The 12,826-nt window shown below is 33.1% G+C and overlaps 1 protein-coding gene across 1 annotated transcript; it reads left to right on the forward strand.

The window, feature by feature from the left end:
• The first annotated feature begins 249 nt into the window (after positions 1–249).
• On the forward strand, positions 250–5,700 carry LOC126886226 (uncharacterized). Its single transcript, XM_050653090.1, has 3 exons — positions 250–679; positions 2,261–4,319; positions 5,688–5,700. Exons 1-3 carry the CDS (start codon positions 250–252, stop codon positions 5,698–5,700), a joined length of 2,502 nt encoding a protein of 833 aa, XP_050509047.1.
• Positions 5,701–12,826: the final 7,126 nt, after the last annotated feature.

Consider the following 12,826-nt stretch of genomic DNA (forward strand, 5'->3'; position numbering starts at 1 on the left):
CGTTTTCTATTCTTTCCCTACGACTTAACGGAATATTCCATCGGTCGCGGTGGTACTACGAAGAAACCACCTACGTCACAACACGTACAAATCACTTTGCTCTAACAACGCTAAAGAATTTTCCACTGACATACGGGGGTGCGTTTGATAATATTTACACATTTTTACAAAAAAAAGACTCTTTAATATCTTAAATAATTCTTATATTAAACATTTATTATCGATTACCAATTAAAATAAATTATCACAATGGAACAGGGACAAATTAACAAATTAACGAGGTCCAAAACTGCCAGTAAATTAGATTTAACTAGATTATGTAGTAGTGTAGAAACTGACTTAGCTTCTCTAACTAAATATATGATTAAGGAAATACTTTGTCAACTCAGAGATGCTTTTCGTACCTATAATGACGCAACTAATCTTCTCGCTGCAGAGCTAGCTACTACTGAAGACGTAGATCCGATAGTAAAAAAATATTATAAATGCATTTCTTTACTTGAGGAAAAACTCGAAAGCCTCCTAACTCCACCTACAAGTTCTACAGCATCTGAAATATCTAGTGTCCCAAATCCCAATGTCCCGTCTCCTTCTACTCAAATTACTCAAAATGCCACCACCAAACAGAGAACTGTCAAGCTCCCGGAACTTCGTATCAATAATTTTTCCGGAAAATTAAGTGAGTTTCAATTCTTCTACCAAACCTTTCTCAGCATCATTGATCAAGATGAAACCCTCACTAACATCGAAAAATTTATTTACTTAAGAAATCTACTCAGGGACGATGCTTACCGCTTAATAGAAAATATTCCATTGATTGAGACTAATTATACCATCGCCTTAGATACCCTGAAAGCTCGATATACTAATGATCGCATTCTTATTAGAGATCTAATTTCAGGCATTGTTGAAGCTAAACCCTTGAACAATCATGCCAATTCCTCCCAGTTAAGAGAATTTCATATTTCTGTTTCAAATAGCTACAAGGCTTTGCTTAATCTCAATAAGACATCCGATGAATTATTAAATTTAATCCTAATTCACATTACTTCACAGAAGCTTGACCAAGCCACATTGCGTTCAATGGAATTTGCCCCTGATGCTGACAAGGTCATAGAGTTTTCAAAGTTTCTAGCAAATATAAATATCAGAGCCAACCATTTGGAAAATCTGCAATCTTCTTCTTCGTCCAAGTCCCAAAATAATTACAAATCACAAACTTCCAAGGAAGTAAGACATTCATATCACACCACTAATAACCAACACGACAACCAACAAACGAACTCCTTCAATAATTCTAAGTCTAGACTATGCCCCTACTGTAAAGGTAACCATTCCATCTACATCTGTAGGGATTTCAAAGAACTCACACCACGAGCCAAGAGCATGTTCGTCAAACAACATGATCTCTGTTATAACTGCCTTGGTTCAAGTCATTCCGTTCCAAAATGTCTAAGTAAGACAACTTGTTCCCACTGCGGTGGCAAGCACCATAGCTATTTACATTTTGATATGAGAAAAAATTCTTCTTCTCCCCAACGTGATCCAATAAATCCAAACACGTACAATGAACTAACTAATTCAAATAATAGACCTTCTTCTTCACAAAATCAGGATAGGGACAACACGCACCCATCTCAATCTTCTATGTCACACGTGTTGTCAGCTAATACGGTCAACACACCTGTTGTCCTTCTAAGTACCATACAGGTATACCTCCTTGCCCCCAGTGGGAAAAGAATTTATGTAAAGGCGCTTCTCGATCAAGCAAGTCAAGTTACATTTGTTACACAAAATCTTATTAATCAGCTAAGCACTCCCACCTTTAACAAGCAGTTACAGATCACCGGAGTAAATCAAACTGTCTCGGTTTCCAAATCAACGGCTAATCTGACTATCTATTCTTCCACAAATGATTCAAGGTTGGACATTTCTTGTTCCATTCTACCTAAAATTACAAACTGTCTGCCACAATTGCCAATTATTGCCAACAAACTAAAAATTCCACAAGAAATGGAACTTGCTGACTCTCAATTCCATATCACTTCAGACATTGATATTTTACTCGGTGCTGATTACTATGGAGATATTATACTAGGTCAAATTATTCGTTTAGGTACTGGTCTACCAATTCTGCAGAACACTATATTCGGTTTTATCATCTCTGGCCGCATTCCTGAAAATTGTATAAAAAGCAAGCATGGTACCTCTCAATATGTAAATAATTTGGTTACATGTACGACACTGTCTTCTACTCCAGAATCACCTGAATCTCAAACCACTGATGAAAATCTCTCTCAGATTGTTCAAAAATTCTGGGAATCCGAAGAAGTCAACCCTCCTATTTCTGAATCTGTTGAAAATCATCCATCTGAATTACTTTTTCTGAAAACTGTTAAGATTTTGCCTTCAGGTCGATATCAAGTTAATCTAAACTTAAAACACTCTGTTGATGACCTACACATGGGAAATTCCTTTATCACAGCTAAAAAACGATTCTTTTATTTGGAGAAAAAATTGCATTCAGACCCTGTCCTGTTGCAAAGCTATTCTAAAATTATTCAAGATTACCATTCTCAAGGTTTAGTCTCAGACGTTCCTCTTCAAGTAAGAAATTTTGACGGAAAATTCAATTATTTTCTGCCTCACTTTCCTATAATAAAAACAAGCTCCACCACTCCCGTGAGAATTGTCTTTGATCCCAACAACAAGTCCACATCAGGTATTTGTTTAAATCAGGTTCTAGATAAAGGCTTCACGGTGCAACCAGAACTTTTTGATATCTTAATCACTTTTCGCCACTACAAGTATATACTAGCAGCTGACATTAAGCATATGTTTCTGCAAATTTCCATAAATGAACAAGAAACTTTCCTTCTCAACTTTCTATGGAGGGATAAACAGGATGACAAACTTCAGTGTTTTCGTTTCAACCGATTACCCTTTGGTTTATCCTCGTCCCCTTTCTTAGCCACTCGTGTATTAAAACACATTGCTGATACTCATGCAATTTCACACCCATCTGCGGCAAAAACCTTGCTCAACTCTACCTATATGGACGATGTACTATCTGGTGGTAACAATTTAGAAGAAATTGAGACTCTCCACTTTCAGTTAAGTTCCTTGTTGAGTAAGCACGGCTTTCAGCTCCATAAACTAAGCTCGAACCATCCAGAATTTCTTAAAAAACATAAGTTGATTCCAACTCCAGAAATTAAGTTAAGCCTGGCTGGTTCCTCAGACAAGATATTAGGTATTATTTGGTCACCTGATCAGGATACTTTTTCATTCAAGCCTCCTGTATGCGAGGTAACATCGCCAATTACTAAGAGAAAAATTCTTAGTTATGTCTCTCGTTTATTCGACCCTTTAGGGCTTCTTTCACCAACTCTTGTATATTCAAAACTTCTGTTGCAAAGGATTTGGTCATTGTCACTAGATTGGGACACCCCCATTACCAATGATAAAATTCTTTCTGATTGGCAATCTCTTCTAACGAAATTCCAATCCATAAATCTAACAAAATTTCCTAGATGCTTAGTCCTAGATAAAAAGGTTATCTTAACTCAGCTTATTACCTTCTGTGATGCTTCTCAGGACATCTACGCTGCCTGCGTGTATCTCCGAGTCACTTATGACGACTCTACCGTCTCGGTGAGACTTGTCACATCCAAGACAAAAATCGCTCCCCTAAAAAACAAACTAACTATCCCAAGATTAGAGCTGTCCGCCATTCTATTAGGAATCCAGTTAACTCACCGCTCACAAGGTATCTTACAGAAAGATTTAAAAATTTCTGAAACTCATCTCTTCTCGGACAGTACAATAGCCCTGACCTGGGTAACTACATCTAAGTTTCTCTACAATCAGTTTGTACAGTCTCGAGTCATAAAGATACGTTCCCTCAGTGAATCTTATCAATTTCACCACGTTGAGTCGAAACAAAATCCAGCGGATCTGCCCTCCAGAGCAAAATCTATTTGTTCTAATGCTGAACTTACTGATCTGTGGCTTCATGGTCCGAAATTTCTAATTAAACCGGAAATCGATTACTCACTATTTCAGATTAAAAAATGGAATGGGGAATTACCTGAATTAAGAAAAAATCAAGTTTCCTTAAATGTCACTGTTACTGCTCAGTCAAATGACACCTTGGATGATTTATTTAATCGTTGTTCATCTTTCACAAAAATTCAAAGATCCCTAGCCTATGTTCTTAGATTTGTTTCCAATCTTAAAGCAAAATCAAATCACACTGCTATAGATACTGATGTACTTTCCGTGGAGGAAATTGAATTTTCTACTTGCCTTGTTCTCAAGTATATTCAATCCATTTCTTTCACTAAGGAGATTCATGAATTGTCCAAACGGCTGTCTGTCTCCAATAAAGCCATCAGAGCCCTGAATCCCTTTATCGATGAAAATGATAAACTGTTACGAGTAGGTGGCAGGTTACGTTTCGCTTCCATAAGCTATTCACAAAAGCATCCAATTCTCCTTCCTTCTAAGAATCGTATTATTGCTCTGATGATTGAACAGCAACACAAAAAGCTGTGCCACGCAGGCGCACAAACCACTTTATCTCATATACGATTGAAATACTGGCCCCTTGATGGTCTTCGACAAACCAAGAAAGTCATTCATAATTGCATCAATTGTTTTAGATTCATGACTCCTAATTATTTTCAACAAATGGCAGATGTTCATCCAGATCGTGTCTTATCTAGCCGACCTTTCGAAAGAGTCTCCATTGACTATGGTGGATTTTTTCTTGTCAAAGCCTCGCCTTTAAAAAATGCTAAACTCTATAAAGTATATATCGCTTTTTTCATTTGTATGACCACCAAATGTGTTCATTTAGAACTGGTCACTGGACTGTCTGCTGATGCATTTCTTCTTACCCTCAAGAGGTTTATCGCTAGAAGGTCAACTCCCAGCATCATTTGGTCAGACAACGCGACCAACTTCTACGGTGGTCGTAATCAATTAAAACAACTTCATGAATTTTTTCTAAATCAGGATAATACTCGTCAAATTCAAGACTTCTGTACCCAGAATTTTATTAAATTTAAGTTTGGCGTTCCTCGTAATCCCTCTCAATTCGGACTACATGAAGTTGGCATCAAGAGTGCTAAGTACCATTTATATAGGTTGATTGGGAATTCCCACTTTACTTTTGAGATATTCTATACAATTCTCTGTCAAGTTGAAGCTATCCTTAATTCTAGACCTATTACCAAACTCTCTAATGACGTCAATGACCTAACAGCTTTGACCCCAGGTCATTTCTTAGTAGGACAGAGCTTGACTGCACCTCCTGAGCCTACACTTTCTGATATACCTCAAAACCGTCTCACTATTTATCAACAAGTGAGCCGGATCCAACAGAATTTTTGGCAACGGTGGAAAGTGGATTACTTGAATCTTCTCCAACACCGACCAAAATGGACGGTACCTACCAATCCTGTACAAGTAGGTGATATTGTCTTATTAAAAGACGACAATACACCTCCTCTACTTTGGCCATTGGCAAAAGTGACCGAGGTACTCCCTGGTAGGGACAATCTCATTCGCACAGTCAGGGTTCATTCCGCCAACGGCGACTACTTGCGAGCTATTAGAAAGATTGCAGTATTACCATGCAATTACTAGTTCAGTAATTTTTATTTAATTTTTTGTCTTTCTAGGTTAGTCGTTTAGGTAAACTCATTAATTTTTATTGATTTTCAATCCTTTATGCGTTAGATACTAATTATAATAAATATGTTACTTAGCTAAAAAAAAAATCACTAGTTGTTACGAGGGTATCTCAGAATGTTTCAATTTTTATATTTCACTTTCTATATTATTAACACTACTACATAACCAGAGGCGTACTCGCTCATGGAGCCCCCCGGCAATATGTTAAAATACAAATTTTAACCAGCGTCCAAAATAATAATTTCAGACGCTCCCTCGTAAAATAACCCCTAAGTGAACCGCAGACTCTAGCGGCGTATATAAGTATTATTTTTTCTGGCGCGAAGCGTTCCTCCCTTCCCGAAAAGACTTAACCACGTTGCATCGATCACTTTCTTCTTCAATCTCGAGGAGTGAATAACTAAAAACACTTCTCATTAACGGGTCCGCGTCATCCACGTGAAAAATTTACCGCCAAAAAAATTCTACCGGCTTTACTGAGCCAAAAGTGCGTAAAATAGTGCGCGTATCTATGTGTTTATAAAACAGTTTTTCGCAAACCGTATGTAGGTTACCTCAAACAGCTACACAAGGATACCTATCTGGCCAGATAAGAAAAAACAACCAGAAGCAACCACAGCGCAGGGTGAGTTTGTTTATTTCTACCAATAACTATCTTTGAACGCCTATAAACTAAATCGAGATCAACGAATCTTTTTAGTGTAAAAAAAAAGGGTGCGCGCGTCTAAACTAATATTATATATTTTGAGCCAGCGCCTGGAAATACTTTTCCGAGAATAATTTAATTAATCTCTCGAAATATTTATGTAGTATTTTTCTTCAATACCAGTTCTCATATTTATGTGTTTCATTCCATCAAATTTCTTCAATTCCATTTGAAGAAATTTATGATACATTTTTGGAAGTTTATATGGTTTTATGTTATTTTTCGGGTGTGTAACTACAATGATATTTTGCAAAAAAATTATGTTGCTTCGCACATTTAAAATGCGTTTATCTTGAAAACGGTTGAGTTTAGCGATATGAATGTAGTAGGTATACCTTTTATAAGTAAAAATATTATTAGAATACAAGTTTTAATTCAAAAAGTGTGTAAGATACAGTTAATACGAATATTTACTTAATAGTTTTTACTTTAAGAGGGTAGGCGCAAATCATGGGCCAATACTATTTAATGCAATTTTTTTTCCAATCCTGAGAAAATTAATAAATATTTTTGAAAAATTTAAACGCAGAATGAAAAATTATTACCGACGGCCGAAAGGCCCTTATAATAAACAAAAAGTTTCTTTTAAATGAAATATTGGAGATTAAAAATCGCACTTAATTTTCTTTTTTTACCCCTGTAACTTATTAAAATAAACATTATAGAAGTTTTCAGGGACTCTCGGCCCTCAGTAATAATATAATCTTACACTCTATGTAAGATTTTTAGCCTACCCCCTTAATTTGGTTCGTTTTGTTTATTAAAATTATTCAGGTTCAAAGTTTAAAACGAAAATAACTTTTTATACCTTTTTAACAATAAAGAAAATTATGAATCATATATTATGTATGCCACAGATATGTAACTTCAAAAGAAATTTTGCTAAAGCACTACTTTGTACCTACTGGGTATTTCCATATTGCTGGAATAAAGAGAAATCTTTTCGAAAGCCACTTTCTTTTCTCCTGCCAATCAAATTGTTGAAATGCCCACTCCTATGATCAAAATATTAAAACAATAGGGGTAGGTAGGGGTCAATCAGGTAGTGACTTTTCACAATTTAGCTTCTTCAGTGTATTATAATTTTTATCAGTGTCCAGACAAGCTTGAAAATGTGTACCAAAATGAGACCTTCCGAAATCAGAAACGCAATAGCCTCTGCGGATGACGAAAAACAACGAAAGCACGAAGAAATAGATGCCATTGATAAAGAAATTGAGCCGTACCTACCAGAATACGTACAAAAGATGATCCAGATGGAAAAAAACGTTAAGAATAATCCACGATCAAGAAAAGACAAAGTCATGGCAGAAGAACTAAAACTAATGAATCGCGCTATCATGGTAGAATTCGAATATATAAGTGACATATTGACCAAACAAGAAGTTCAAGACAAATTTCCAAACTTTATGAGGAAGGCGATTAGTGATAATCTAAGAGATAAACATCTGCACCGTCTTCTGCATATCGAATCTGTTAACAACAGGTACAAAGGGAACAACAACGCAATCAAAAAGTTGTTGGGATTTTGCGATGAAATGGAGGAATATAAATTGAAGCTGGAAGCTGCTCTGCAAACAACAAAACTCTAGTGCTAGTGTTTTAGAAAAATGTGTGATTTTGAAGTGGAATAACGTCCTTATCTAGTAGATAACAGTCAGCTCTTTTTGGTAAGTACAATTTATATAAATGTTGCTAAATATATATTTATTATAAAGATTCTGAAATATAAAAATTAATAATATCTGAAAATTTCTTGGGTATGATTCTTTCATTTACATCTGTTTTTTTTATTGACAAAATATACATTTTTTGCTTTATTTTTTGTATAAACCGTTATGTTATTTAATATGTTTTTGTCTTTGTTGATTTCTTGTGAATTGTGTGGGTTGGATTTTTGTATTGAGGTCTTATATTTAATATTTTTTAATACAAAATTTAAAATGTAGCAAAATTATATTTATATAGCTAGGTTATTGCTATATAAATATTAATTTGTGAATGGTTTTAAAATAGAACATTTCATTCTGTGTGACTTTTACCTTATTTACTTCTACATACAAGTATATCTATCTATATTAGTCTTAAGACATCCAATATTGGACATATCCTCCTCTTCGCTTCTCCGCTTTCTATCTCGAGCCATGTTCATGACTACCCAGCCACCTACCTTATCAGTGATCTTCGTTTTCGTTCATATAGATCCAGTCTCCAATCTGTAATTATCTTAGTTCATCTTCCACTTTTTTGTCTAATAATATGACTGGCCAATTTCCATTTTAGCTTAGCTATTTCTCTGGTAGATCTTAAATTTTTGTGACCTTCTTACCCAGGTATTTCTTCTTCTATCTGACAATTGTATGTTGATTATTTGCCTTTCCCTTGCTCTTTGTATTTTCCCTATTCTGTCATTAGTGATTTTGTGAATGTCACAAGATTGATATCCTTATGCACGCAAGAATTAAAAGCATGAACTAGCTCAACAATTTTTTTCTGCATATTAAAGATACTTTTTGTTGGTAACCTTTATTTCTACAAATTTGTTGTCTTTATTTACAAATATACATATATTCATTAACCTCTTCTATTTTGGTTTGTTTGACTAAGATTTTTAACTCTTCATCTTGATCTGTCATCACTTTTGATTTGTCGTAATTCATGTGCAATCCAACTTTTCTGTCTACTTGGTCTAATTGTTGTACCATTCGCTCTAATTGTTCGTTGTCTCTCGTTATAAGAAGAGATGTTGTCGATTAGTCGATTTAAGTATTCTTCTAATTCTCTATTCTTCTAAGTTAATGTTGATTTCATATTCTTCTCATGGTAGTTTATTGTGCGTGATTGAAAAGCTTTTTTATATTTTTTATATGTAAAGCAGTACCATTGCAATATTATCGTCGTTTACGTTGATTTTACGAATTTAGTGCTTACTTTCTTATCTTCTGTCTTAGCTTAATCTTTATTCTTTAAGAATTCTACAATGCCCATTTCTTCTTCTTACTTGTGATTTCATATACTTTCTTTCTAATTATTTTGTGATAAGTACAATTAGTCTATTATCTCTCTAACATAATTCTTTTTTATTATTTTCTCGTTCTATTGCTACGTTTTGTCATTTTATAACGTTTAAACTAAAGTTTTTGACCTCGTTTGCCATTGAAATAGCCTTATACAATACCTGATATGCATTTTTAATTATCTTGGTCTAAACAAATTTTATAATATCCTTGTTACTGACCGCTATTTTTCCACTGAAATATCTGAGGAAGTCAATAGAAAAGACGTAGCATCTCGTGGGTATAAAAATTTTTTACTTTTTTTTCATTTTTTTTTTATTAACATTTAAGAAAAAAATTGAATTTTTTTTCATTCATTCCAATATTTTGAATATTTCAATACTATTCAAAACCCTCATTTTGAAATGTGTAATTGTAAAATAGTTTTATTGTTTATTACATTAATTATAAACAATTGAAAACAATGATTACTTTCAGGTTTAATTAGCAATACATTTTTAATTTATAAAAATTTTTAATTTAGAAAATCTTATTTTAAATAGCAAATATTCGAGAAAATGCGTAGTTTTTTCACAATATTGAAATCAATGAAAACAGTCGCTTTTTTGCTTAAGAGTGTAGGCGCAAAGTTTCGAAACAATGCTTTTTAAATGTATTAATTTTTTTCGAACACTGAGAAAACTAATGGATATTTTAAAAAAATTTAAATGCAGAATGAAAAATTATATTATTACCGAGGGTCCAAAAGTCCCTTAGAATAGGAAAAAAAGTTTATTTTGAATAAGATATTTGAAAGTAAAAATTACATTTGAAAGTAAAAATTACACTAAATTTTCTCTTTTATTTTCAAGTCTGAGACTTATCAAAATTAACAAATTTTCGGGGACATTCAACCCTCGTATCGGTAATAACGTAATCTTACATTCAGCGTTTACATTTTTCTAAAATATTTTAGTTTTCTCAGGATTCGAAACACATTAATGGATTCAAATAGCATTTGCCCAAAATGTTGCGCCTGCGCTCTTAAATAATAGTAATAAAACCAAAGCGCAATAAAAATTTCGATATCCACGAGATGCTCTACGCCTTTTCTATTTAAGTTCCCCCAGATATTCTAGTTGAAAATGAGTGTCCAGTAATTTTTCGATTTTTAAAGTGCATATTTGGCTTCATTTCCTAGAGAATTAATTTTAATTTCAAACACTGAAGAAAAAGATCTTCTGTGTAAAAGATATATTTATTTGGAAATTCCAATAAAGGGCCACATTAAAAAACAGAACATTTTCGCTCTAAAGAGAGCCTCATCACATCAGTGTTCTAAGCAAGTTCTACATGCTCAGCCACCAAAAATACATGGGTTAAAAACCTTAAAATGCCGACTAAAAGCCTTACATTGGCGTGTTATATATTAAACCCTGGTGATGGATGAAATTTAAAAAGCCTTTTTAAATTTCACCCATCGCCAGCGTTTAATATACAGGGTGTTTCATTGGTAAAGTAACATACGTTAACTGTAGAAAGAGGATACTTAGGCGGTCTGAAAAATACCATACTTAATGGGTCTTACTCCATTAATAACAAAGATACTGGGTGTTTTATCTATTTTGCCATTTTTATATTGGTTCATAACTTTTTGACCACACTGTATATTTATTTTATATTTGGCACGCAAATATCATTTAAGGCGTACAATAAATTAATTTATTTACAATTGTAAAAAATCCAGGTCCAGCTTAAAAAATATTGGAAAAATGTTTCGACAACAAAACAACACTCTGTACATTAAATTCTTTTAAAATGGAGTTGAAAAGAGGATAAAAACTAAATTAAGTGGTATACTTTGAATTTTCGGCAAAATTATTTTTCTGGTGAACTTTGAAATTTGAATTCTGAAATTAAGTGAATTGCGAGAGCTCTAAGTAGAAAAAATTGAAATACAGCTTACAACTTGTCAACCACACTGTATATTGATTTTATATTTAACACGCGAATATTCTTTTAGGTGTCCAGTCAATTAATTTAATTACAATTGTAAAAAATCCAAGTCCGGATTAAAAATATTGTATAGTTAAATGTTCCAACCCAAAAAAACACCTTGTATATTAATTTTTTTTAAATGGATTTTGAATTTAAAAAGAGGATAAAAAACAAAATTAGTGGTATACTTTAAATTTTCGGCAAAATGATTTTTCTGGTAAAAATTTAAATTTGAAATCTGAAATTATGTGAATTGCGAAGCTCAAAGTAAAATAAATTAAAATATGACTTAATTTTAATTATTACCGTTATTTAATCTAAATTGGTAAAATATTAACATTTGCACACATAAAAATAATTTTTGATGACCCCCTCTGTGGCTCAGTGGTAAGAGCGCCTACCTTTGGATCGAAAGGTCCGAATGGTCGTGAGTTCGAATCTCACCAGGGCAGAAATTTTTCGTGTATTATGAATTAATAAATGAAAATAGTTTCTGTCCTTGTGGGATCGGTACTCACCGAGGGACCGCAGACGTTCGGATACAATTAGCGTCTCTTTGCAAAGACAGTGACGTCGACTTTGCAATGTAACAAGACACTTACTCAACACACACAGTACACAGAACACATGACGCTAGGTACCTAACTACAAAAATTTACAATACCTACGTGAAAAAAGAAATAATTTTTGATGGTGGTAATTTTGAATAAGTACTTTAGTTTTGAATAGTGATTATGCTACAAATTTTCGCTGTTTTCTTATAATTTTTAGCTATTTTGTTGATTAAAGTGATGTATTTTTTATTGACCATTTATTATTTATTCAGTATTTAAAGATGAATATTCGCCACAAACTATTTTTCACACATAATAAAAAAACACTAAAATATTAACATTTTACCAATTTAGAATAAATAATGGTATTAATTAAAATTAAGTCGCATTTTAATTTTTTCTACAAGAGCTCTCGCAATTAACATAATTTCAGAATTCAAATTCAAAATTTTACCAGAAAAATCATTTTGTCGAAAATTCAATGTATACCACTAATTTTGTTTTTCATCCTCTTTTCAAACGCGAAATCCACTTTAAAGAAAATTAATATACAAGGTGTTTTTTTGGGTCGGAATATTTACACAATATTTTTTAAACCGGACCTGGATTTTTTATAATTGTAAATAAATTAATTGATTGGACACCTCAAACAATATTCGCGTGTTAAATATAAAATCAATATACAGTGAGGTTAACAAGTTGTAAGCTGTATTTCAATTTTTTTCTACTTAGAGCTCTCGCAATTCACTTAATGTCCGAATTCAAATTCAAAATTTCACCAGAAAAATCATTTTGCCGAAAATTCAAATTATACCACTGAATTTAGTTTTTCATCCTCTTTTCAACTGAAAAATCCATTTTAAAAAAATTTA

Source organism: Diabrotica virgifera, chromosome 6 (assembly GCF_917563875.1).
Source record: "Diabrotica virgifera virgifera chromosome 6, PGI_DIABVI_V3a".
NCBI lineage: Eukaryota > Metazoa > Arthropoda > Insecta > Coleoptera > Chrysomelidae > Diabrotica > Diabrotica virgifera.

Coding starts and splice junctions, on each gene's coding strand:
- LOC126886226 (XM_050653090.1), top strand. CDS start 250: ATGGAACAGGGACAAATTAACAAATTAACGAGGTCCAAAACTGCCAGT. Junction 680..2,260: donor TAATTTTTCCGGAAAATTAA/GTGAGTTTCAAT, acceptor CTTCTACTCCAG/AATCACCTGAATCTCAAACC.